Source organism: Myxocyprinus asiaticus, chromosome 24, assembly GCF_019703515.2.
Source record: "Myxocyprinus asiaticus isolate MX2 ecotype Aquarium Trade chromosome 24, UBuf_Myxa_2, whole genome shotgun sequence".
NCBI lineage: Eukaryota > Metazoa > Chordata > Actinopteri > Cypriniformes > Catostomidae > Myxocyprinus > Myxocyprinus asiaticus.
Genome location: NC_059367.1, coordinates 15,810,214 through 15,833,423, shown reverse-complemented (window position 1 = coordinate 15,833,423; position 23,210 = coordinate 15,810,214). Strand labels below are relative to the sequence as shown.

At 38.9% G+C, this 23,210-nt stretch overlaps 1 protein-coding gene across 5 annotated transcripts in view; it reads right to left on the bottom strand.

The window, feature by feature from the left end:
• Nucleotides 1–61: 61 nt before the first annotated feature.
• The window catches only part of LOC127414486 (F-BAR domain only protein 1-like), a 74,626-nt gene continuing 51,477 nt past the window's right edge, over nt 62–23,210 (bottom strand). For 4 of the 5 annotated variants that reach the window (XM_051652528.1, XM_051652530.1, XM_051652529.1 and 1 more), the window contains 20 exons: nt 23,076–23,174; nt 22,736–22,832; nt 21,198–21,315; nt 21,081–21,105; nt 19,873–19,933; nt 18,085–18,269; nt 17,398–17,422; nt 17,107–17,163; nt 16,064–16,115; nt 15,259–15,377; nt 12,511–13,476; nt 10,384–10,490; nt 9,408–9,522; nt 9,139–9,250; nt 8,859–9,014; nt 7,486–7,618; nt 7,034–7,230; nt 5,938–6,002; nt 2,798–2,965; nt 62–2,417 (listed from right to left, as the gene is read on the bottom strand). In XM_051652528.1, the coding sequence (XP_051508488.1) occupies nt 2,389–2,417; nt 2,798–2,965; nt 5,938–6,002; nt 7,034–7,230; nt 7,486–7,618; nt 8,859–9,014; nt 9,139–9,250; nt 9,408–9,522; nt 10,384–10,490; nt 12,511–13,476; nt 15,259–15,377; nt 16,064–16,115; nt 17,107–17,163; nt 17,398–17,422; nt 18,085–18,269; nt 19,873–19,933; nt 21,081–21,105; nt 21,198–21,315; nt 22,736–22,832; nt 23,076–23,174 (2,886 nt within the window). In that variant the 3' untranslated portion in view covers nt 62–2,388. The remainder of the gene's footprint in view (nt 2,418–2,797; nt 2,966–5,937; nt 6,003–7,033; nt 7,231–7,485; nt 7,619–8,858; nt 9,015–9,138; nt 9,251–9,407; nt 9,523–10,383; nt 10,491–12,510; nt 13,477–15,258; nt 15,378–16,063; nt 16,116–17,106; nt 17,164–17,397; nt 17,423–18,084; nt 18,270–19,872; nt 19,934–21,080; nt 21,106–21,197; nt 21,316–22,735; nt 22,833–23,075; nt 23,175–23,210) is intronic. The other variant, XM_051652532.1, reaches the window with a different exon arrangement.

Below are 23,210 nucleotides of genomic sequence, written 5' to 3'. Positions count from 1 at the left end.
ATTACAATCAATAATCTTGTAGATTACATTTTCAAAGTAATCTAACCTGATTACTTTTGGATTACTTCCTACCTAACTCTTTTATTTGATGCCACATTTGAGTAGGATAATCTTGTACAATTTTAACATAAAAATACAAAGAGGAAGGAAAATATATTCCATACTTTATGGCTATCAAAATGAGCCTCACAAAAACAGCTCATGACACTGTTTAAAAGTGCATTAAACACTGCACTGAGACATCATGTTAATTTTAAATGCATAAAATGAATTGCAACATTATGGATGTTAGTGAACATAAAATCAACATGAAATGAATGGAAAAGAAATGATCATAAAATCAATAACTTGCTTAATTAATGGTTAGATGTTTTTTTTAGAAGCGTGCAAATATGCGAGACTGCGAGTGCTGCCTGTGGAGGTTTGGACTCTTCCACTCTCCGTATGATTGATACGCCTGATGTAGAGAGCGACTTGAACAGTAGGTGGAGATATTTGACAGCCACTACTAGTGGTGGGTCATATTGTGCTAAGTGTTAATAAACCCCCAGCAAGCCCAAAAAACGCAGGCTGAAAATTGAAAATAAGCCCAAAAAAAATTATAACCCATGACTGCCCATACTTGTAAGTGACTTTATAAAAAAAAAAGAAAAAAAAAAAAAGAAAGAAAAACAGCCAAAAGTTACTTACAATAAGTGGATTTGGCAACTATGGTAAGCTATCAGGTCTGGGTGCAATTTCACAACCCTCCCCCTCTCTTCCAAAAGCACTCAGAGTTACAGAACGCATATGTAGGTAGGCTGATTTAGTGAAAATTACAGTGATCAATACATTTTGAATAATTTACTGCTGTTGCCTAATTAACATGTAATCCATAATTAACTGTAGTCTGATTACAAGTGTTTTAAAATGTAATTTAATCCAATTACAAGTACTTGATTGTCATAATCTGATTATGTAATCCAGATTACATGTAATCCATTATTACTCAGCCATGCTTACACACTAGAGTTTACAGTGCGTTGGAGAAGGCTGCAAAGGCATTGATTTTAATGAGGCCGGTGCGTTAAAAGGATTTGCGGTAGTGACATAAACTGATATCTATTATTAATTTCTTACTAGTTAAAATTCCAAAATCACTGTCAACAATGTATTTACTAGTTAAAATAATCATTTTTTATATCAATAATCAAATTATTACAGATATCCATTCCTTATATCAGCAATTGAATTGCAACTATTGGAAATGCTAATTTTTTATATTTGTAAATAGATTTCAGATATCAATAAATTAATCTAAAAAGGCTTTCCTGATGGTTACACTCACATTACAGATATCTAAAAATGAACATTGACACTAGTGAAAACCAAATTACAGATAACAAAAACAAGCATTTGTACTAGTTGCAATTATGTTGTTTTTAAGAATGGACATTTGCACTAATAGCAATGTAATTTTTCTTTATTGATATCAGCAATGCACTTAATAAAAATGCTTATTTTTGATATGTTAAATTGGAATTTCAGCTACTAAGAAATGAATCACATATGTTTTTTCCGTCTTGAACTAGAGTGATTTACGGATCATTGTGAAATTCTAGTGAAATGCAATTACATATATGAAGAATTCAGTTTTTTACTAGTTGAAATTCAAGAATGTGAGTAATGATGTCATTTTTTTTGTAACAAAAAAATAAATAAATATATGCTTCTACTAGTGCAAATGAAATAACTGATATAAAAAAAATATCACTTTCACTAGTAGTAATTCCATTCTTGATATCAAGAATTGGCATTTTAACTAGTGATAATTTAATCGTGATAATTCATGTCCTTCACATGATTTCTTATGGGAAGAAAGAACTGTATACACAATTCACACAAGTAGACTCAAACAAGCTTTACATATTAAATTATTGAATATGCAACATGAACATGACCATTTTCTGTCAATATAATTTCAGAATTTTCATATCCATTATACATGTTTATACTTAATCATTCACACATTTTCACAAAAGATGAAAAAAAAAAAATTACATCCAGTTTTTCAAACTTGTAATTGTTAAAGGTATGGTTTGCGCATAGAACAAACAATTCTATACAGATAACAGAGAAGAGGTTCTTCTCAGGTTTATCAGCAGTTCAGCATTCATAGACCATGACAGGCCAGATCTCAGGCTGGATGTTGTCCCTGTTTCCAGTGCATATTTTTCCTAGAGCAATGCATCATGGGTATTAGCTATTTCCCATTTATGTCACACTCTATGTACCATGTGAATGCTCTTCTTCTGGCCTGCAGCACGTAGTCGGCTCCACCAGCCCAGGGAGGTAAAAAAGTGCAAATGTTGTGCCTCTGTGGTACCAGACCAGGCACCATCACCTCTCTCACAAACAACAACCGGCCATATACTTTCCTTTATAAAGAGAAAGATTAACATTATTTCTACACTTCACAAAAGAATAATTGCATACTGTTGTCATTATACCGGTTTTTTTTTTCAATAAAAACAGCTCTAAATTAGTTCTTCGGACTACTTTTATTCTTGTTGATATAGTCTTTTTTGTCTTGTGACATTGGAAGATTTTTCCCTTGTTTTAAGCATAAGCTTCAATAAATTTTTATTATTTTCTGAAAGGCATTTTTAGCAGTGCATTCAAAAATAAACAACCCCTTACTCTTCAAATACTTCACATTGCTAATTATAATCCTCATCTCCTGCTGAATAAACAATGATGGACAGCAAAGAGCTGCTTATGAGGGCCAAATAAAGTAGGTCTGGCAAGCAGATCTCACCTGTGGCAAACCTCTTCTTCACCAGTGACATGCGGTACCGGCTTCCCACCAGCTCCACGTCCATGCCTGAGAGAGAAGCTCCCAAACCCACAAACTGCACGGCCAGACTTGGGGGAGGACCGCGGGGCACCTCCAGGCACTGCCAACTGGCGCACAGTGTGCCAGACCCTGAGTCCCATAAACACACACAAATGGAGAGTCATCATCTGCTCTTGGTTTATATCACATATGCCTTTTTAAATTTAAACAAGACTTTTGAAAAGAAAAGATGATCTTTAATATGTCCTAAAAGTGTTCATATATTTAATAAATATGCAACTGCTTCCAAAATGTTCTATATTCAAAACCTTGCCATCAAGTAAGTCTCTGATCTGTTTATATGTATTCAGAAGTTTGCTTCTTGGCCTCTTGCTCTCAGCAGTGCCTCTTCCGCCCACTCCACCAAAATCTTGTATTAGCAATTTAAAATCAGCATAGTTGTGGAGACGATAAACTATATATAAACATGACTAGCATTAGAAAAGTTGTGTTTCCAGAAAATCTATATTCTTTAGACATACTTTTATTCTTTGATTAAATAGCGAGATCTTTATTCGGTTGTTGTGAGAGATTAGACAGCAATGTTGGAGAAGCTACTAAAACAAACTCCTAACAAAAAATTAGCAAACTATACTAAGTGGAAAATATCTTTTAAAATAAAAAAAACAAAAAATATATATATATATATATATATTTTTTTTTTAGAGATGATAGAATAGAGATTAGAGAAGGGCTTTTGAATGAAGAAACAAACTAAATTAGGGTGACAGCACTAAACCGAACAGATACATTTACACATAATACTAGCACTGGGTAAAAATATCGATTTTCTGATGCATCGCGATCTTCGTTTGAACAATCTCAATACTAATTCTAAAATCCCAAGATCAATTTTTCACTTTATGTGACAACTCTACATAATGCAAGTAAATCACTTGCATATGCAACCAAATCTCACGTTATGCGACCAAAAATGTCTACGATTAGCCACTGGCTAGTAAATGTTTAGATTTCACTCACCAGTGATTGAGTAGTATAGTTGAGAAGAAGTTTTTAGCACAGAGGTCCTTTCACTGCATATTTAAAGTAAAAGTTTGGTCTAACACGTTCTGTGTGTCCAAAGACGAGATCCACAGATCCATATGTCATTGAATAATGTCTCTTTTAATACCCTTTGTTTTCTACAGTCAGTTGTTGATTAAAAACAACAACAAAAAGAAACATGCGCTAAAGAAATTACGCATGTCTTCTCTCGTTTTATGCACTTACTGGCTGATGCCTCTAGTCTTAAAGAGACTACCAATAAAGCACGTGTTCTACATATCAATGTAAATAGTTGTAAATGAAACAAATTATGCAGGTAAACAATATAAATTTAACAAAAATAGGGGGCCTGGGTAGCTCAGTAGTAAAATACGCTGGCTACCACCCCTGGAGTTCGCTAGTTCGAATCCCAGGGCGTGCTGAGTGACTCCAGCCAGGTCTCCTAAGCAACCAAATTGGCCCGGTTGCTAGGGAGGGTAGAGTCACATTGGGTAACCTCCTCGTGGTCGCTATAATGTGGTTCGTTCTCGGTGGGGCGTGTGGTGAGTTGAGCGTGGTTGCCACGGTGGATGGCGTGAAGCCTCCACAAACACCATGTCTCCGTGGCAACGCACTCAACAAGCCACGTGATGAGATGCGTGGGTTGATGGTCTCAGATGCAGAGGCAACTTGGATTCGTCCTCCGCCACCCGGACTGAGGTGAATCACTACGCGACCACAAGGACTTAACCTTCTGAGACCTGAGCGTGACTGCTGTGTGCATTTTCCATTTCCCTTTTTGATTTGCAACTAGTAGCACCTAATAAACAGGCAAAAAAAAAATAATTCTAGAGCAAATAGTTTTTCTAAAAAATAATGTCCACATATGGACAGCGAGACTACGTTTTGAAATTTTAAATTACACCAGTCTATAGAAAGTCAGATTTTTTTCATCAAATTCTTTGTTTCCAGGAGTCATGGTTATTTATGATTTTGAGACGTTACAGACATTACAGATGATTTTCTATAAAGCTGAATAAATAATTCTTATTCAAAGTTATGTCCAGCATCATCCAATCACTGCAAACATGTTTAAATAAAATGTAGCATTATAAAATTCTGAATACTGATTACCATTGTACCACCTGGCGATGCTTTTAAAAGATGCGGTGTCAAGTTACAACTCTGAAAGTGAGAGGCAATTCTCTCATTCAGCTGTTGTTTGAGCACAAATGTGTCATGGATGTGTTCTTTCGCCCATCTGCGCTATTTTTTATTGTTGGTGTTTGTAAACATAGGATGTTGACCGTTTCGGTGTGTTTCCGGTGATGTGCACCTCAGTGCGCCTACAGTATGAGTGTGTCATTTTACCATTCTTTGGACTATGATGTGTTCGTTTTTTTCGGCTCATGTCAGCATAGATTGCTTGTGAACAGCCATAATACTATTCAAGTTTTGCAAAGGAACAGTTATTGAAGGATGGAGCAGTTAAAAACACTTCAAAAACGTAAGTAAACTGTTTCATTCATGAATATTTCAAATGTCATGACTGTTTGATAGTTTATGGTGCTGAGTGTTAACAGTTGTGATTGAGATGAACAGTTTAATATATTCGAAAGCAATGTTTTGGATGTGCGTTGTGTAAACCCTGAAATTTCATTTTATAATGTCTCTTCCAATTGAGTTTGCTGAATTTGAGGGGCTGCATGATGTTAGCCAAACATAACAGTGGGTGTTTACGCTGAAGTTTTAAGTAGGCACTTAGGCCACAACCACGTGTTTCAGACAGAGGGCCAAAAATGGGGTGGAAAATTATAATATTTCTAATTTGTGACTGTTTTGGTGCCAAAAAAATAAATAAAATAAATAAATAAATACTTTTCTAACATTATCATTGGGCCTCAGGGAAGATAATAAAAAAATATATATATTTTTTTAATAAAATGTGAAAAAAAACTTTTGTCATGATGGTGAATGAGTAATGACAGATTTTTTTTGGGTGAACTATCTATTAAGTGGAGAGAAAAAAAAGAACGAGAGAGAGAAGTAAGGATGGACAGGTGGTGAATATCAGTGACCTTTGCTATGACTGGTTGGGGAGAGGTTGGGCAGTTTCCACAGTAGTTGTCTTTCCTCAGAGTTCCTGCGAAACAAAACAGGTCATTACAACATGCTTCTCTTTATCTTTCACTTTCATCACTTCTTTGCTCCTCTCTCTTTTCCTCTCCTACTTCTTTCACTTTCCATCATTCATTCTGTCCCTTAATCTACAGTTGAAGTCAGAAGTTTACATACACCTTAGCCAAATACATTTAAACAATTTTTCACAATTCCTGACATTTAATCATAGAAAACATTCCCTGTCTTAGGTCAGTTTGGATCACTATTTTAAGAATGTGAAATGTCAGAATAATAGTAGAGAGAATGATTAATTTCAGATTTTATTTCTTTCATTACATTCCCAGTGGGTCAGAAGTTTACATACACTTTGTTAGTATTTGGTAGCATTGCCTTTAAATTGTTTAACTTGGGTCAAATATTTTGGATAGCCTTCCACAAACTTCTCACAATAAGTTGCTGGAATTTTGGCCCATTCCTCCAGACAGAACTGGTGTAACTGAGTCAGGTTTGTAGGCCTCCTTGCTCGCACATGCTTTTTCACTGAGTTTGAAGGTAGGCCTTAAAATACATCCACAGGTACAACTCAAATTGACTCAAATTAGCCAATTAGCTTATCAGAAGCTAATTGGCTAATTGCCTAAATGCTTGACATCATTTTCTGGAATGTTCCACGCTGCTTAAAGGCACAGTTAACTTAGTGTATGTAAACTTCTGACCCACTGGAATTGTGATATAGTCAATTAAAAGTGAAACAATCTGTCTGTAAACAGCTACTGGAAAAATTACTCGTGTCATGCAAAAAGTAGATGTCCTAAATGACTTGCTAAAACTATAGTTTGCTAATATTAAATCTGTGGAGTGGTTAAAAAATGAGTTTTAATGACTTCAACCTAAGTGTATGCAAACTTCTGACTCAACTGTATAAACATCTACCCAGATATTGACATGTTCACCATGTATGTTTTCTTGGAAACTCCTGATCATACTGTTATTAACTGAATTCATCCACACCACACCCTCAACTCTCTCTTACACACAAACTCTGGTTCTCACCAGGATGCGGGCGGCTGGCATTGCAGGTCTGTGGCAGTGTGATCGAGGGGCAGCAGCACCTGTATGGAGGTCAGCTGAGTGGCCGGGGCAGTTGCTGGGCAGCAGTGGTAATCCAGAGACACACGAGTCACCGTGCCACTGCGCTGGCACTCAGCAGAAAGCAGGAGCGGAGCACGACCTGGATCCTGAGACGACGCCTGGAAGAGACGGATGAGACTAATGATACACTGAAATACATGAAGAGTTGATTAAAAAGAGCACAGCTATGACACTGTTGTGTTTCCTGAGTGGTAAAGGTTTTAAAGGTACTGCAGCTCAGGTTAAAGTTGAAAAAAGTTGAATGACACTGTTTAAAAGCATATCAGAAGATACAGTTTTAACCTTTAAGTGTGGGTATATTAGAGTGGGTCATATTGTAATTCAAGCACTTATTAGGGTTTGTGATGACTGACCTGGTATTTAAGAAGTGCCACATTGTAATAGGAGGCCTGTGGGTTGAGCTCCGCCTCTCTCTGCAGGTGAAGTGTTAAGGCCTGCATGTTGAACCAGAAATCTTTTGAGTCTGGGTCACTCTGAGACGGATCACTGCAGGTACAAAAAAATAATAATAAAAAATTCTCCCATTGTTACCTTAAAAGAATATTCTGGATGAAATGAATATTACGGGTTCAATGGAAGATAAACTCAATCAGCAGCTTTTTTGGCATAATGTTGATTACCACAAAAATTTATATCAACTCGTCCCTCCTTATCTTTAAAACAAAGAAGCAGAAATCGAGGTCACAATGAGGCACTTCCAATGGAAGTGAATGGGGCCAATTTTGGGATGTTTTAAAGGCAGAAATGTGAAGCTTATAATTTTATGAAAGCACTTGCAATAATTGTTCTGTTAAAACTTGTATTATTTGAGCTGTAAATTTGTTTAAAGCATAGTTTTGCGGGATTACAAGGTTTATGGCATTACGTTGTCATGACAACGGAGTTGTAAAAATGTATATAACTTTGTAAAGTTAGTATGTGATTTTATCACAAGATAACATCATGTTAACATGCATAATAGTGAGTATTTTTACATTTACGGATTGGCCCCCATTCACTCCCATTGTAAATGCCTCACTGGAACCCAGAGTTTTGCTTTTTTTTTTTTTTTTTTTTTATAAAGATAACAAGGGGCAAGATGAAATAAATTTTGTGGTAATCAACATTATGCCTCAAATGCTTTCGATTGAGCTTAACTTTTTTTTGATTTTTCCCCAATTCCCAGTGTGCTTTTTTAAGTCCTCGTGGTTGTGTAGTGATTTGCTTCAGTCTGGGTGGCAGAGGATGAATCCCATTTGCCTCCGCGTCTGAGACCATCAACCTGCGCATCTTATCACGTGGCTTGTTGAGCGCGTTGCCATGGAGACATAGCACGTGTGGAGGCTTCACGCCATCCACTGCAGCATCCGCACTCAACTCACCACGCACCCCACTGAAAACGAACCACATTATAGCAACCACGAGGAAGTTACCCCATGTGACTTTGGTTGCTTAGGAGACCTGGCTGGAGTCACTCAGCACGCCCTGGGATTCAAACTAGCGAACTCCAGGGGTGGTAGCCAGCGTATTTTACCACTGAGCTACCCAGGCCCCCTTTTGGAAGCCCCAAAGACTTCCATTGTAAATACATAACTGTCAATGCACTTTTTTTTTATTAAATAGAAAAACAATATTTTCTGTGATAATCGACAGCACGCCACAGACACTGTCCCCAGAGCTCCTTTTTAATTCAGAATATTCCGTTAAGTCAGTTTTCAGTGTAGTGTATTAGGACATCAATCTGCACCTGTAAAGTAGCTTTTGATTGGGTAAGAAGTGGTCCACTCGAGAGATGTTGACCAATCGGAAGCTTAGTACTGGTGTGTTAGGGTTGGCGGTGAAAATGCGGGTGATGCCAGCAGGAAATGACATGGTGAGGTCACCGGTGATCTTAACTAGACAGCTGAAACCCAAACAAATACAAAAATGTTTTTGTTGGACAAGGCTCAGTAAGGCCCTTTAAAATACTACAATAGTGTGGCGGATGGTTTTGTCCTGCAGATGGGGTGAGAGAACCTGTGACTGACCGGTTGTGTTCTCCTCCTCTGAAGTAAGCGTTAATGTACTCTGTAATGGCTGCAGCCACAGGCCAGGACTCCTGAGTGCTCAGAGAAATGGGACTGGGTCCTCGAGACAAACCTAAAGGTTGACACATGCACAAACAAAGGCATCAATATCTACCTTACATCAGCATCAGAAAATACAAGAAAATTCTTGAGGCTGCTTCACAGTGTAATGTATGAGCAGACTTTGAGAATGCAGGTGTTTGGGGGGGTTAGGAATGTGCAAGAGTCACCTCGGGCTGGGCTGGGAACGCGGTTCTGCACCCCCCAATCACTGGGGCTGGAGGAGGATGAAGAGGTGAGGGAAGGGCTAGGGTCAGGCAGTGGAGACGAGCACAGTGACCTAGACTGAGATACACCAAAGAAAAAGGTCAACATTCTCAAATGAGATAAAGGGAGATTTGTGGTACAAAATGATGGCAAACAAACAAAAACAAACCCCTCACACCCTCACAAATGAGAGAATCAGCAGCCTTTCAATTTTAAGACCTTACATTAACATAAGGAATTTGGAAAGCTATGGCAATGTGCTGGACATTGGTTGTTGACATGACAAAATTTTTTATTGTATATGCAGTTTTTATGATCTCAGATTAACTGAGAGACTACAGGCAATATTTACACTTTTAAAAATTTATTTTGTCACACCACAGAAGTCAACATGAAATCAAAATTGAATTTACTTCATGCATGTTACTGGTCTTATTGTGAACGATTAATCAGTGCACGTAATTCCAATGAAAAACTTAAAGTAAATAGGGTTACAAATGCCATTCCATTTGGACTTTTAAATGAAATGGTGATCATTTACAGCATCTAAAAATATATACTTTAATAAAATAAAATATTTACCATTATTTGTCAACTAACCACTTATTCTCTCCTTTCTATGCAAAATGATGGCAAAAAAAAAGAAAAGAAAAAAAGTGTCTTTTAGAGGCTTGTTTCAATGCCCTGTAATATTATTTGTTACCTCCCTGTATAAAGCAATTAAAAGCTTCAAGTGGAATCTAAATAGTGTGTTAATTTAGAGCTGAAGTCAAGAGAGCAATTTCAGTGACCACAAGAGAGAAATCACATCTCATAAAACAAGAGAAAAACAAATGAGACTCAGACTGGAGGCTTATAAAGGGATTGTTTATGTGGTTTTAAAGAAGCTTAAGTGTGCTGAATGGATGAATGGTGTAACGAGGTCTGTGGAACATTTACCCGCTCACAGCCACTGAGTCTGCCTGAGGAACGCTTGGACCGAACTGAGCGAGGGGGAGCCAATGCCAGACGCTCAGTGCTGTCCTGCCTAAAACCATGCTGGGAGACTGAGTGAAAGAGAGAGAGAGAGAGAGAGAGAGAGAATGAAGTTAATTAGGTTGTTTGTGATACTACTATTATACCAAAATGTCAACTAGGCCGATAAATCGGGCCATTTTCAGATTATCGGCATCGAACATTAACTGTGCGCAATTGGCAGATTAAAAGAAGTGGTTATTTCGCTCAGTGAGTATTTACACTGGCTACCACCTCTGGAGTCATGAGTTCGAATCCAGGGTGTGCTGAGTGACTCCAGCCAGGTCTCCTATGCAACCAAATTGGCCCAATTGCTAGGGAGGGTAGAGTCACATGGGGTAACCTCCTCGTGGTCATGATTAGTGGTTCTCGCTCTCAGTGGGGTACGTGGTAAATTGTGCGTGGATCGTGGAGAGTAGCATGAGCCTCCACATGCTGGGAGTCTCCGCGGTGTCATGCACAACGAGCCACATGATAAGATGCGCGGACTGACTGTCTCAGAAGAGGCGGCAATTGAGACTCGTCCTCTGCCACCCGGATTGAGGTGAGTAACCACGCCACCACGAGGACCTACTAAATTGTGGGAATTATCAAAATTGGGGAGAAAAGGGGATAAAAACAAAAGAAAAATTAAGTGGTTATTTCGCCTAGTGTCGGCAGCTAATATTGCGCATTTCTGTTTCTAAATTTTTTTGGTGAATTTTGAGTAAATATGTAAAAAGGTGTTTATTTAAACTCAATTTTGTGTATTTTTATCTTATTTGCAATCATAAATTGTATTATAAATACTGGCATTATATCACCCATCAGCCACTCTGTTCTCTAGATCAGAGGTTCTCAAATTGTTTTGCTTCAGAACCCATGTTTTAAACTTCAACATCAAGAGGTGACACACTACACAAAATGCCAAACCCAAAACCCATATTTATGTAATGTGAATAGTATTTTCTTCTACCTTACATAATTTTATTCATGGTTTTCGTCGATGAGGGCATGTCATGCAACATGTCCATGCTTGCACCTGCCTACAGGCCTACCACAACTTATGCTGCCTTCCGTGCTATCGGAATTATCGTAAATACGAGTTTCCCACTCTGAAGCTGCACATGAACGACCCCTTAAGTTGTAATTACAACTGGGAAACTCTGAGATAATTTTGATACCCAAGTTTCAGAGATGGGAGTTGTAGTAAACTTTTAACATGGCGGAAGAAAGGACGGTTTCTGTGGAAAATCGGTGAATTTTTCGAAAAACAGCTAATTGTTAGCACTTGCCATTTTGGTTATTTTCATTTATGTATATCAGCAACCATTTGATGATTGTTGTAGATTTTTACATCATGAAATAGCTTGTATTTTACCAAAATTCCATTATCGTCATCAAGCTAACTGAGTAATATGTATTATGGTGTCAAAATAAAAGTTCCTTAAGAAATATGTATGAATAAACCACGTTTCCGTTTTTTTCCAACAACAAAGTACTTGAACGCGATGTACTCATAATTATCACTTCATAAGTGGGAAGTAGGATAATTCCGATAGCACATGAAGGCAGCATCACTGTACCAAGGTAATATTTACTGTCAATCATTGCCACCTATTGTAAAGGTGTAAATGTGCTAAAGGCAAGTATTGTCATCACTTTTAGTGTAAAGGGGCCATTTGTCGGCAATTCTTTTAGTTTTTTCACATCAAGTTTTATGTAAAAATTCAACCATTTTCACTACAGCCAATTTCTGCCAAAATACAGTAGAGTCTGACTGGTTGCCTGGCTTTTGACGTCAACAACAACGGCATCATGGGAGGTGTTTTTTTCCTCCCTTTTAAAAGTTGAAAAGCCCATTTATTTTGCTATCCTAAATGCACAATTATAATAGTAGTTGCATTTTAGAATTTGCATCTAGAACAGTTTTTTCATGCTCTCTGCAGAGTATCTTAGCAGACCTATGACTCATTTTTGGATCGCAACCCTCCAGTTGAAAACCACTGCTTTAGATATCGGTATCAGGATTGACCATTTAAAAATAAAACATATTGTTAGATCAGTTTATACCTGGTTGTGTGTTAATATCCAGGCAGTTCTGGTCTTTGTCCGTAGAGAAGCAGAGGTCCTCCTGTGGCCCTGAATGCCGTGTGAGTGGTGGTCCATTCCTGCGAGGCTCACTGTTAAAAGATCTCTGCTTTCTGGTTGACTCTTGAGTGTTGGTGCTATTGCTCTGAACACCCTCACTAAAGGGGTTATGCACAGAGTTCCAGTGCACCAGCTCTTTTTTCAGCTGAGAACTGGGGGCGAGGTTAGGACTGGGTGTTGGCCTATTCCCAATGCCTCTGTTTTGAGCAACTGCCTGCGCTGCCAGAGATGATTGATGCGTCGGACTGCCAATCATAGTAATAGCAAACGGATCGTCAGGGGTCTCTGTAGGTGGGACACTATGATCTCTTTTCCTCTCTCGGACCTTGCGTGTAGAGGAGGGGGGTGGTAGGGTCTTAGTGTCATTTGAAGAGACGGAAAAGCGGTCAGTGCGGCCCTCCACACTCCTGCTGTCTCTGATGGGCTGAGGGGGAGGTGGGGCCCAGGCATCAGATGGAGGCAGGTTGTCCTTGGGGGCTGATCGTTCAAAGGCAGCCAGGAAGGGGTCCTCTGGAGGGATGTGTTTACAGCTCCACACGGAGGGTTCAAGTTCTGAAGATGCAAGGCTGTGGGAGAAGGCCGGGAAGCTGAAGGTGGTGGGCTCGATGTCGGGTGGTGCGCGTGGAGAGCGTAAATTGGAAGGCCAGGCATTGGTGGGGTCATCTTGCGGGAGAGGAGACCGACCGGGCGAGGGGTCACGGTAAGCAGCTAGAAAGGGGTCAGAGGATCGGCCCTTGTTCACGGAGTCTTTAGACTGTGACTGAGTAGGTGGCCAGGCTGCCCAACCAGTGGGCTCTGGGGACACCCCAAAAGGCTGATGGGAAGGGGAATCCAGCCCAGAGTCCTCCACATTCTCAGGAGAGGATGAATCAGAGGAGAATGCTACATCTAGGATAGGATAGAATAGTACTTTCTTAATCCATTGGGGGTTACAGTATTAAACTAAAAGCACAGAGTATTAATAACAATAAATACAATATTTTTGCAAATGCTGTAAAAAAATGTAGCAGGTGTATAGAAATGTACATGGGTAAATGAATGCATGCAGAGACATCAATGATATAGAAAGAATGAATAAACATGGAGGATGATCCGTCCACCCCATCACCTAAGATACAGAGTCCAGGGCAAAATGAAAATCGAGTGTCCAATACGTCACACACAAAGCTCTGAACCCGCAACCAAAATTCTTGCATCTTAACACACCACCAAAAAACATGGATTGTGTCCCCATCTTCTGATTGGCATTGCCAGCAGGTGGGTGTGTCTTTAATACCAAGCCTATACAATCTAGAGGGGGTCCAATAGAATCGATGTAAAATCTTAAATTGCATCAGATGCACCCTTGCATCTATAGATATAGACTCTACGTTTTTTAGAATCCTAGCCCACACTCCCTCCTCCAATACCAAGTTTAAATCTTTGTTCAAATTAAAGTTCACATGCCTTTTTGACCACATTTGTATGTGGTTTTTGTGTACCGATCACAAAGCATTTTAGACCCCGTTTAGACCTGTATTTAATGCTGACCACATGTGATCGGGTCACCCAAAATGCATCTTAATACCAGGTGGAAACAGGGTCAAAGAGACAAGAGCAATTGACACAGCCTAAATAGATGTGGCGAATTCTCCAAGAAGCTTGGAATATCCTATCTGTCAACAATCAAGAAAAACTGTGTCCAGGTGTATCTAGGAGAACTGGTGCTGTTTTGAAGTCAAAGGTGGTCACACCAAATATTGATTTAGCTTTTTATTTTTTTTGTGTTACTGGACTTTATAGGACATTAATTGATCAATGAAAACTATTTATGGCATTATTTTTGAAGTCATCCTCACTATGCAACATTTTTCACAAGTGCCTAAAAATTTTGCACAGTACTGTATGAACGAGTGAATGGTTATGAACAAGAATTAATATATTGTAATTACTATATTCTATAGTATATTCACTCAGTGCATTAACATGCACTTTAAAAGTTCGATTTCAGTCTGACTAAAACAATAATTCGTCTTTTTAAAACGTTCTTTAAAAAAAATAATCTTTAGTCAGCTTTAATTTGTACCAGTCTGATTTTTGCGAAGTCGGACTAACAGACCTAGATAATGCAACTGAAGCTTGGATTCATCCAGCTTGTATACGTTAATCGCACCACAATTGACCTTGCAATTGTGCGAATGTGCAGAAAGACAGAGGTGGAGCACAATGTGTATTTAACTTCCTCATCTGGCGTCCTTCCTTCAAATATTCGATTACACAGATGAAGACTATAGCTTGACTAAGCAAAAACTGACAGTAGCTCAATTATAACTGCACATGTAAAATTACTGAGTGAATTTATTAGAAAATATTGTTTATCTATTTATGAAGGTAAAAATTTTTTAAAGATGGTAGATCTGATGAGGAAAAGACAGTCTGCAGAAACATAATTAATCTTCCACTAAGACATTCAGTCTATAATTGCATAATTCATGCTGTAATGCCTACACAATCAGTTTCAGCAAGCAAGTCAATTAATTCTGAGAAAATGGTAATGCACACTTTGGCAAACATTAGGCTACTTTAAAGGTTTTAATTCTCTGTTTTCTGAAAAACTATAAGAGAATAGCACGTCGATTCTCATCTATTACGCTAATGAAGCAAGGGGTGGTGCGGTGAGTGAAGATTTACATTCAGATGCAGCGAAGGCGTTCTGGAGCTGCTCTCTGCCAGCAAAGCTGTGGGATTTAAAGGCTGACTCCAGAGGAGGTCCAAAAAGAGCATCAGAACCGGATGCTGTGGAGCTCAACCTGAAGAGATAGAGTTGAAAAGAGACAGAGAGAGAGAGAGAGAGAATTGAAACAGCAAAAGAATTGAATTTAGGAGAAACCGAGCCTATTAGGGCCAATTAAGATGCAGAAAACAATCTTGAATACAGTCCTTAAAGGTGAAATGTGTCATTTATTTTAGACTTTAAAATACACTCTGCTATCCCAGTTTAATTTGCAGTGATAACTGTATGTAAGCCATTTGTAGGGTGATTTAGGATGTTATTTTACAATGGGTGTCTCTAATAGTGCAAAAATTACTTCACCTTTAAAGTCAAGATGAAACAGCATTTGCAACCTATTTACTTTCATAATACATTATATTTCCATGTGAAACTGATATTTCACGAGGACAACAATTGTAGGGTGGGACTTTATCCATCTGAAACTGATTGTGAATATATATGGTCTATATATGACAGGTGTTTGGAGGGAAGGGGTTAAAAAAAAATAAGAGGGCTTGGTGAAAGTCGTTTCAGTGGCGGAGCAGGTTATTGCATTTTGATGATTTACTTTTTTTGTTGGAGTAAAAAAATAATTCACAATAAGTCCACAATCATATAGTAAATAAGTAAATGGGGTTAATTCTGATTTCATTTTGAACTTAAATATGATTTATTTGCATTTTAAAATAACTTCATAGTAAACTGCCTTTTCTCTCTCTGTACCTGTTGCGATCTGGGCTAGATGTGGATCTGCGCAGACCCTCATGTTCTCCATCTAAACAATAACACAGCATAATACAGTATAAAAGCACCACATAATAATACAGTTAGTAATCAATAATCAGGCCCAGATGGAATCTGCAGACTTTTTTTCCACACCAAAACTGAATATTCTGTCATAATTTACTCACCCTCATGTTGTTACAAACCCAGTATGACTTCATTGTTTTCCGTGGAACAGAAAATGAGACATTAGGTGGTATGATAGGGAGTCTCGACTCACAGCCTCAGTCACCATTCACTTTCATTGTATGGAAAAAGAGCAGTGTCAACATTCTTCGAAATTTTTCCTCGTGTTTCATAGAAGAAAGTCATATGGGTTTGGAACAACATAAGGTTGAGTAAATGTGACAGAATTTTCATTTTAGGGTGAACAATCCTTTTAAAATATAAAACAGTACAGCACAATATTACACAAAACAACAATTATTATTCACATAACACAAACAAACCAAAAATAAATCATTATAAAGAGCACCATCCCTTTATGTGACTAATCACTGCCATTAGGCAGGTTTGAGTACTAGCCAGCCTGGGAGGAGGACAGCCTAAAACTATTTTATCAAACCACACAAACACACACCAAATTGTTTGCACTTTTGCTATTATTGTCAAATCCCATGACACAAAAATAGAACTCATCTGAGGCTGTAATTACAGTAATCTGCCATTCAGCTGACCTGAGAACAGAATAACAGTCTAAAACAATGACAGTGCAATTATGATGTGCGACACTGATCCCAGGTCAGCTGTGTGGCTGATATTTGTGATTAAGGTGTCAGATGGAGCTCTGTTTGTGGGATAATGACATCTATTGACATGGATAGAGGAGGAGCAGGGCTATTCTGTGTGTGTGTGTGGCCATTTGGGATGACTGGGTAAAATTACTCAGAGGAACAATGCATGAGCACTGAAACTTTAATGATCTATGAAGTAATAGAAACCATTCTAATACACAAGAGTGGCTGTGCATAGTGTAAATTAACCTCTCTGGTGAACACTTTCTCCTTCCCCTTCAGATCGACCTGCTGAACTGGAGTGTCCTACAGCAGATGAAGAGGAGACGTCAAAAAATACCCACACTCAAAAAAACACAATGTTGTCTGAGATATGGGTCCTGTCCCAAATGGCACACTTGATATGGACTTGCGGTCTAGCGGACTTGCAATGGTTGTCACGTGCTAGTGTCTGTGAAGTCCACAAGACCCTAGGGTGTCCCAATCGTCATTTTAGTCCATTTGGGACAGGGCCATACAGAGAAATACAACAGAACTTACGTGAGAGCTGCTTCTTTACTGACACCTACAGGATGTGAGGAACGAAAAAGGCATCTATAAAATACCATTTAAACGTTTTTATGAACATATTGATTGTAACTAGGCTGAAGTCTGACATCTGCATCATATTTTTCAATGACATATTAAAAATGTTACTTGTCTTCCTAAACATCCAACCTCATCAAGCTTTTGGTTACTGATTCTACTGTATAACTACTCAATATTAACAGGTGTATGTGTTACTCATTATTAAATTATTCCACAACTGAAAGTGTCTAATAAAAGGTGGTTTACCAAGATAAAGTGAGTAATATTCAGCTGGTCATGTGTCTTAACACAGTGGCCACCACGGAAAGATGACCCACCCCTGATAGGCCACTGATATGACCAGAATCTTCATTTTAAGGGAGTCTTTATCATTTTAAACATATTTGTCAAAAGTATGAATTATTTAGGGGTAAAACTTTCGTTTACAAAGTGAAGTGAGTTTCTATAAAAAAACAAAACAAATCCACTGTTTTCTAGTATGTTGTAGAGTAACAAAATATACTAACGATTTGTCTGTAAACATTTTAGTAACTTTAATACAAAAGAAGTGTCTCTCTACACAATAGCTCTCTTAAAACAGCAAATATCAATACTAGCCACATTTTGACTGTTACAGATAAAATACCCCACAGCCCTTACCACTCTGTTAGTGGCCAAGGTCAACGCTCCCACCGTAGCCTTCAGCTCTAGTTCATTGGCTGTTGAGCTGCTACGGTTATTGCTGGTGACCGGTCGGATCTGAATGTGAAATTTCTTGGGTTCTTCATCATCAAAGTCGGAGTCACTGGAGTAAAAATTGCCCTCTTTGTCCTCAGCAGCACAACGTAGAGAGCAATGAGGTTAAGGAGCAACTCATGACATGAAAACACATACATAGACACAATAACACAGGATTCATGGACAGACACATGAATAGACGTAAAAGCAAACACACATACAGACACAGCTGACATGAATAGTCTACAAACTGTAGAGAAGTGAAGAAATAGCAGTCCTATTTAGGGACACTACTGGGTTTCACATCCTTTCTTTTTCTTTCTTTTTTTCCCGATTAACACTTTTTATTGATTCACACAATTGACACAGAAAAGCAAAACATATATTCACAGAATCAGCATTTAACCCTTATTATTCCCTTTCCCCTTCCCAATCCCCAACACCACCCTGACCCTCAACAAATATCCCTGTAGTCACAACTTGAGTATACACACACACACAAAAAAAAGAAAAAAAACATATATATATATATATATAAAAAAATCGTCACACACATTTAAAACTACACTTCTCCTTCCACTGCCCCTCCCCAAGAGCCCTCCAAAAAGACAAATAGCTGCTCCATTTTTTATTAAATGAATCTAAGTTGCCTAGCCTTCTACATGACATTTCCTCAAATGCCGCGACCCTGCCCATCTCTGTGCACCACTCGTCCAATAGAATCTGTGTAAAATCTTAAATTGCATAAGGCGCACCCTTGCATCTCTAGATGTAGACTCAACATTTTTTAGAATCCTAGCCACACTCCCTCCTCCAATACCAAGTTTGAATCTTTCTCCCATAATCTCTTGAGAAGTTGAAGCTCCGTCCCCCTGACTCTGAATTAGCAAGGAGTAATACACTGATGCCTCATGGCCTTTTCCAAAAGCAGTAATCACCACTCCCAGAGTATCTGCTGCTTTAGGGGGGTGTATGCTACTCCTACAAATAGTACAGAGCAGGTGCTGCAGCTGTATGTTGAACTATATTTTCAAAGGATCTCAACACTCCTATGGGTTTCACATCCTTAAATACACCACATGGGGCACTAACATTTCGGGACACCAGATCTGCACATGGTGTTTTGGGGAAATTGTAATTTGGCAGTGGACGACAACTCCATTATTGCCCTTTAACAGGCACTACAAGAGTTTCCATTTCACATTCTTGAGAGTCTTATCAGACCACACATCCTGACAATCACCCCTTTCTGTGTTTGTGTGTGTACTTAGCTGTAGTTTGAGGACAAAATTGTTCTCTGAAGTGTGCTAAATCTGAAAATACTTCTCTTTGGGTTCATTTGGGGACATTCTCAATTGGAAAAATTATTAGTATTTAAAATGATCTTTATTCTAGAAAATTAAAATGGTATGTCCATTGGAAAAACAACTCAAAGATTTTTAATGTTTTTTTTTGTTTTTTTTTACTTCGATTAGGAATAGGGTTTTATTTTAATTTAGTTTAGTTGAAGTAGTTACAATTAGCTTTATGTAAAAACAATAAAAGTAGAATTGTAAATCCCACCCTCTCCTCTCTTTGTTTAAGAGTGGGAAAAGAAGGGTTACCAAAGTATTCACTATAGTGCTGCAAAGATTACCACACACATGAACTGTAGTACATACACAAACACTCTGAGTGCATCTACACCGGATGGTTTATACTGAAGGATATCATTCTGGTTGATGTCAGCACGTATCACAAAGCCCTCGTCATCCACTTCGAGGGATGAGTTCTACACAGACACAAACAGACAAAGCAAACTCACAATAAGAAGTGCAACATTTAAAAACACTGAACACCAGTTGGCAGAGTGATGAATCTTTAGGGATCTGTAATATGGATCTGATGTGTCTTTCAGTAATAAATTTGCTAGCTGTTGCCATGGCTCAGATAAAAACAAAGCTAATGCTTGTGAAAGTCAGAGGACATCTGACAGAACAGCACAGTGTGTGTGTGTGTGGGGGGGGTCCCTTTACACATGTGTTTACAAAGGATCACTGACAGCCAGTAGACTATAAGACACTCATTAAACACCCTGAGTGACGACAGGCTTAAATATAACTTAATGAAGAAACCAGATCCTGTCAAACACGTCACTCTTTTATATATACAAACACATACAGATGTCTGTTGCAATGGAATTTTTAGTTTTCCAAATACTCATACACTCACTGAGCACTTCATTAGGAACACTACATGTGGTCTTCTGCTGTTGTAGCCCATCCGCCTCAAGGTTTGATGTGTTTTTTCCCCATTCTGATGGTTGATGTGAACATTAACTAAAGCTCCTGACCCGTATCTGCCTGATTTTATGCATTGCACTGCTGCCACATGATTGGCTGATTAGATAAATCACATAAATTATGTACAGGTGTTTCTAATAAAGTGCTCAGTGAGTGTATGAGACTGCATTCAAACAGTTTTTTGGGGTCTGTGTGTGTTAGCTCTATTTTGGGGACAAAAATTGTATAATGTTTTTAACATAATAATCTAATACAATTATTATTTTATAATAATAAAAAAAAGATTTTTGTATACTAAAAAATGCAAACGTTTTCTTTAAGAGGTATTGTTAAGGTGTGGGTTCGGAAAGGGTGCTGATTTGGGCTAGTGGGTAGTATTTTTAATTGTTTTATATAAAAACAATAGTAGTCTATTGTATATCCCCATTTAGTTGAAGGTAAGCATACATGCTTGTTTGTTAGTACAACTGGTTTGAGGTGTGCTTTTTAAAATGCTCTAAGGGTCACAATAGTTTAATCGAAAACAGCTGATGATACAAGACCAGTAACTGCATGTACGAGCACACACACATACATTCAAATGTTCTGTGTGTGCAATCAATACAGAAATTGTGTATGTGTAGTTTCAGAACTTACAAGAGCATCTGCGACAGCTGAATCACTAGAAGACAAAACATAATGCATGAAAACTTGTATTGAACTATCTATAACATTAAAATGCATTGTTTTTCTATATATGTTTATATGACTAACGTTGAGTCAGGTTCCTTGTCTCTCTTTCCCAGTCCGGGGATCCTGAAGGCTTTGGTACGACTCTTTTTACTGTTCTCAGGTACCAGTGAGGAAAGATACTCCTCAAACCCGACTTGACCTTTTACACACACATAAACGAACACACACACACCAGTTTTAGGGCAAGTCTAAAGTTGAGCACAAAAGTTTCAATATCTTGCAAGATATACACCGATCAGCCACAACATTAAAACCACCTGCATAATATCGCGTGGGTCCCCCTCGTGCCGCCAAAACAGCTCTTACCCGTCGAGGCATAGACTCCACAAGACCTCTGAAGGTGTCCTGTGGTATCTGGCACCAAGATGTTAGCAGCAGATCCTTTAAGTCCTGTAAGTTGCAAGGTAGAGCCTCTATGGATCGGACTTGTTGGTCCAGCACATCCCATAGGTGCTCAATGAATTGAGATCTGGGGAATTCAGAGGTCAAGTCAACACCTTTAACTATTTGTCATGTTCCTGAACAACTTTTGCAGTGTGGCAGGGTGCATTATCCTGCTGAAAGAGGCCACTGCCATCAGAAAATACCATTGCCATGAAGGGGTGTACGTGGTCTGCAACAATCTTCAGGTAGGTGGTACGTGTCAAAGTAACATCCACATGAATGCCAGGACCCAAGGTTTCCCAGCAGAACATTGTCCAGAGCATCACACTGCTTTCACCAGCCTGCCTTCTTCCCATAGTGCATCCTGCTGCCATCTCTTCCCCAGGTAAATGACGCACACACACCCGGCTGTCCACATGATCTAAAAGAAAACGTGATTCATCAGTCCAGGCCACCTTCTTCCATTTCCAGTTCTGACGCTCTCGTGCCCATTGTAGGTGCTTTCGGCCGTGGACAGGGGTCTGCATGGGCACTCTGACTGGTCGCAGCAAGCTGCGATGCACTGTGTGTTCTGACACTTTTCTATCATAGCCAGCATTAAGTTTTTCAGCAATTTGTGCTACAGCAGCTCTTCTGTGGGATCGGACCAGACGGGCTAGCCTTTGCTCCCAACGTGCATCAGTGAGACTTGGGCGCCCATGACCCTGTTGCCGGTTCACCGGTTGTCCTTCCTTGGGCCACTTTTGGTAGGTACTAACCACTGCACACCGGGAACACCCCACAAGACCGGACGTTTTGGAGATGCTCTAACCCAGTCGTATAGCCATCACAATTTGGCCCTTGTCAAAGTCGCTCAAGTCCTTACGTTTGCCCATTTTTTCTGCTTCCAACACATGAAATTCAAGCACTGACTGTTCACTTGCTGCCTAATATATCTCACCCCTTGGCAGGTGCCATTGAAACGAGATAATCAATGTTATTCCCTTCACCTGTCAGTGGTTTTAATGTTGCGGCTGATCAGTGTAAAGTCTTGTATTATGCTGAAGAATGATTTCTAATACATCACTTTAAAACATTATTTCTTTCAAATGTATCTTACATGCAAGAAACAGAACACAAAAGTCATCAATAACATTTTATTTGGAATGACAGTGTTTTATCTGTCGGTGGCTTACCTGGTCGGTCTTTCCCCGTTCCCTTCTGCTCTGTAAACTTCTTAATAAGGTTCTCAATGCCAGTGTTCTCCACGTTCTGCTTGAATTCCTCATGGACCTACAGCAGGAACAGAAACAAGATTTTATCATGCAAAGCTAAACAAGACTAAACCTACTGGAACAGCTCTGAGACAAAGGGGTAGTGTAGCTGGACACACACACACACACACACACACACACACACACACACACACACACACACACATTTCATAACAATTACACAACGCAAACAGAAAACAAGTGTCTGTGGAAATAATTGAAATCTTAAAAGTGATCAGTTTGAGTCTGCATGGAGTCATACCTGCCCAACCTGTACGTGTGTGTCTTCAATGGAGTGGGAATATCCTTTGATCAGTAGTTTCATCTGTCGTAAATGAGCCTCCTCAATATCCTGAAATTTCTGAAAACACAAAGACAAGCTACTGACTTACAGTAG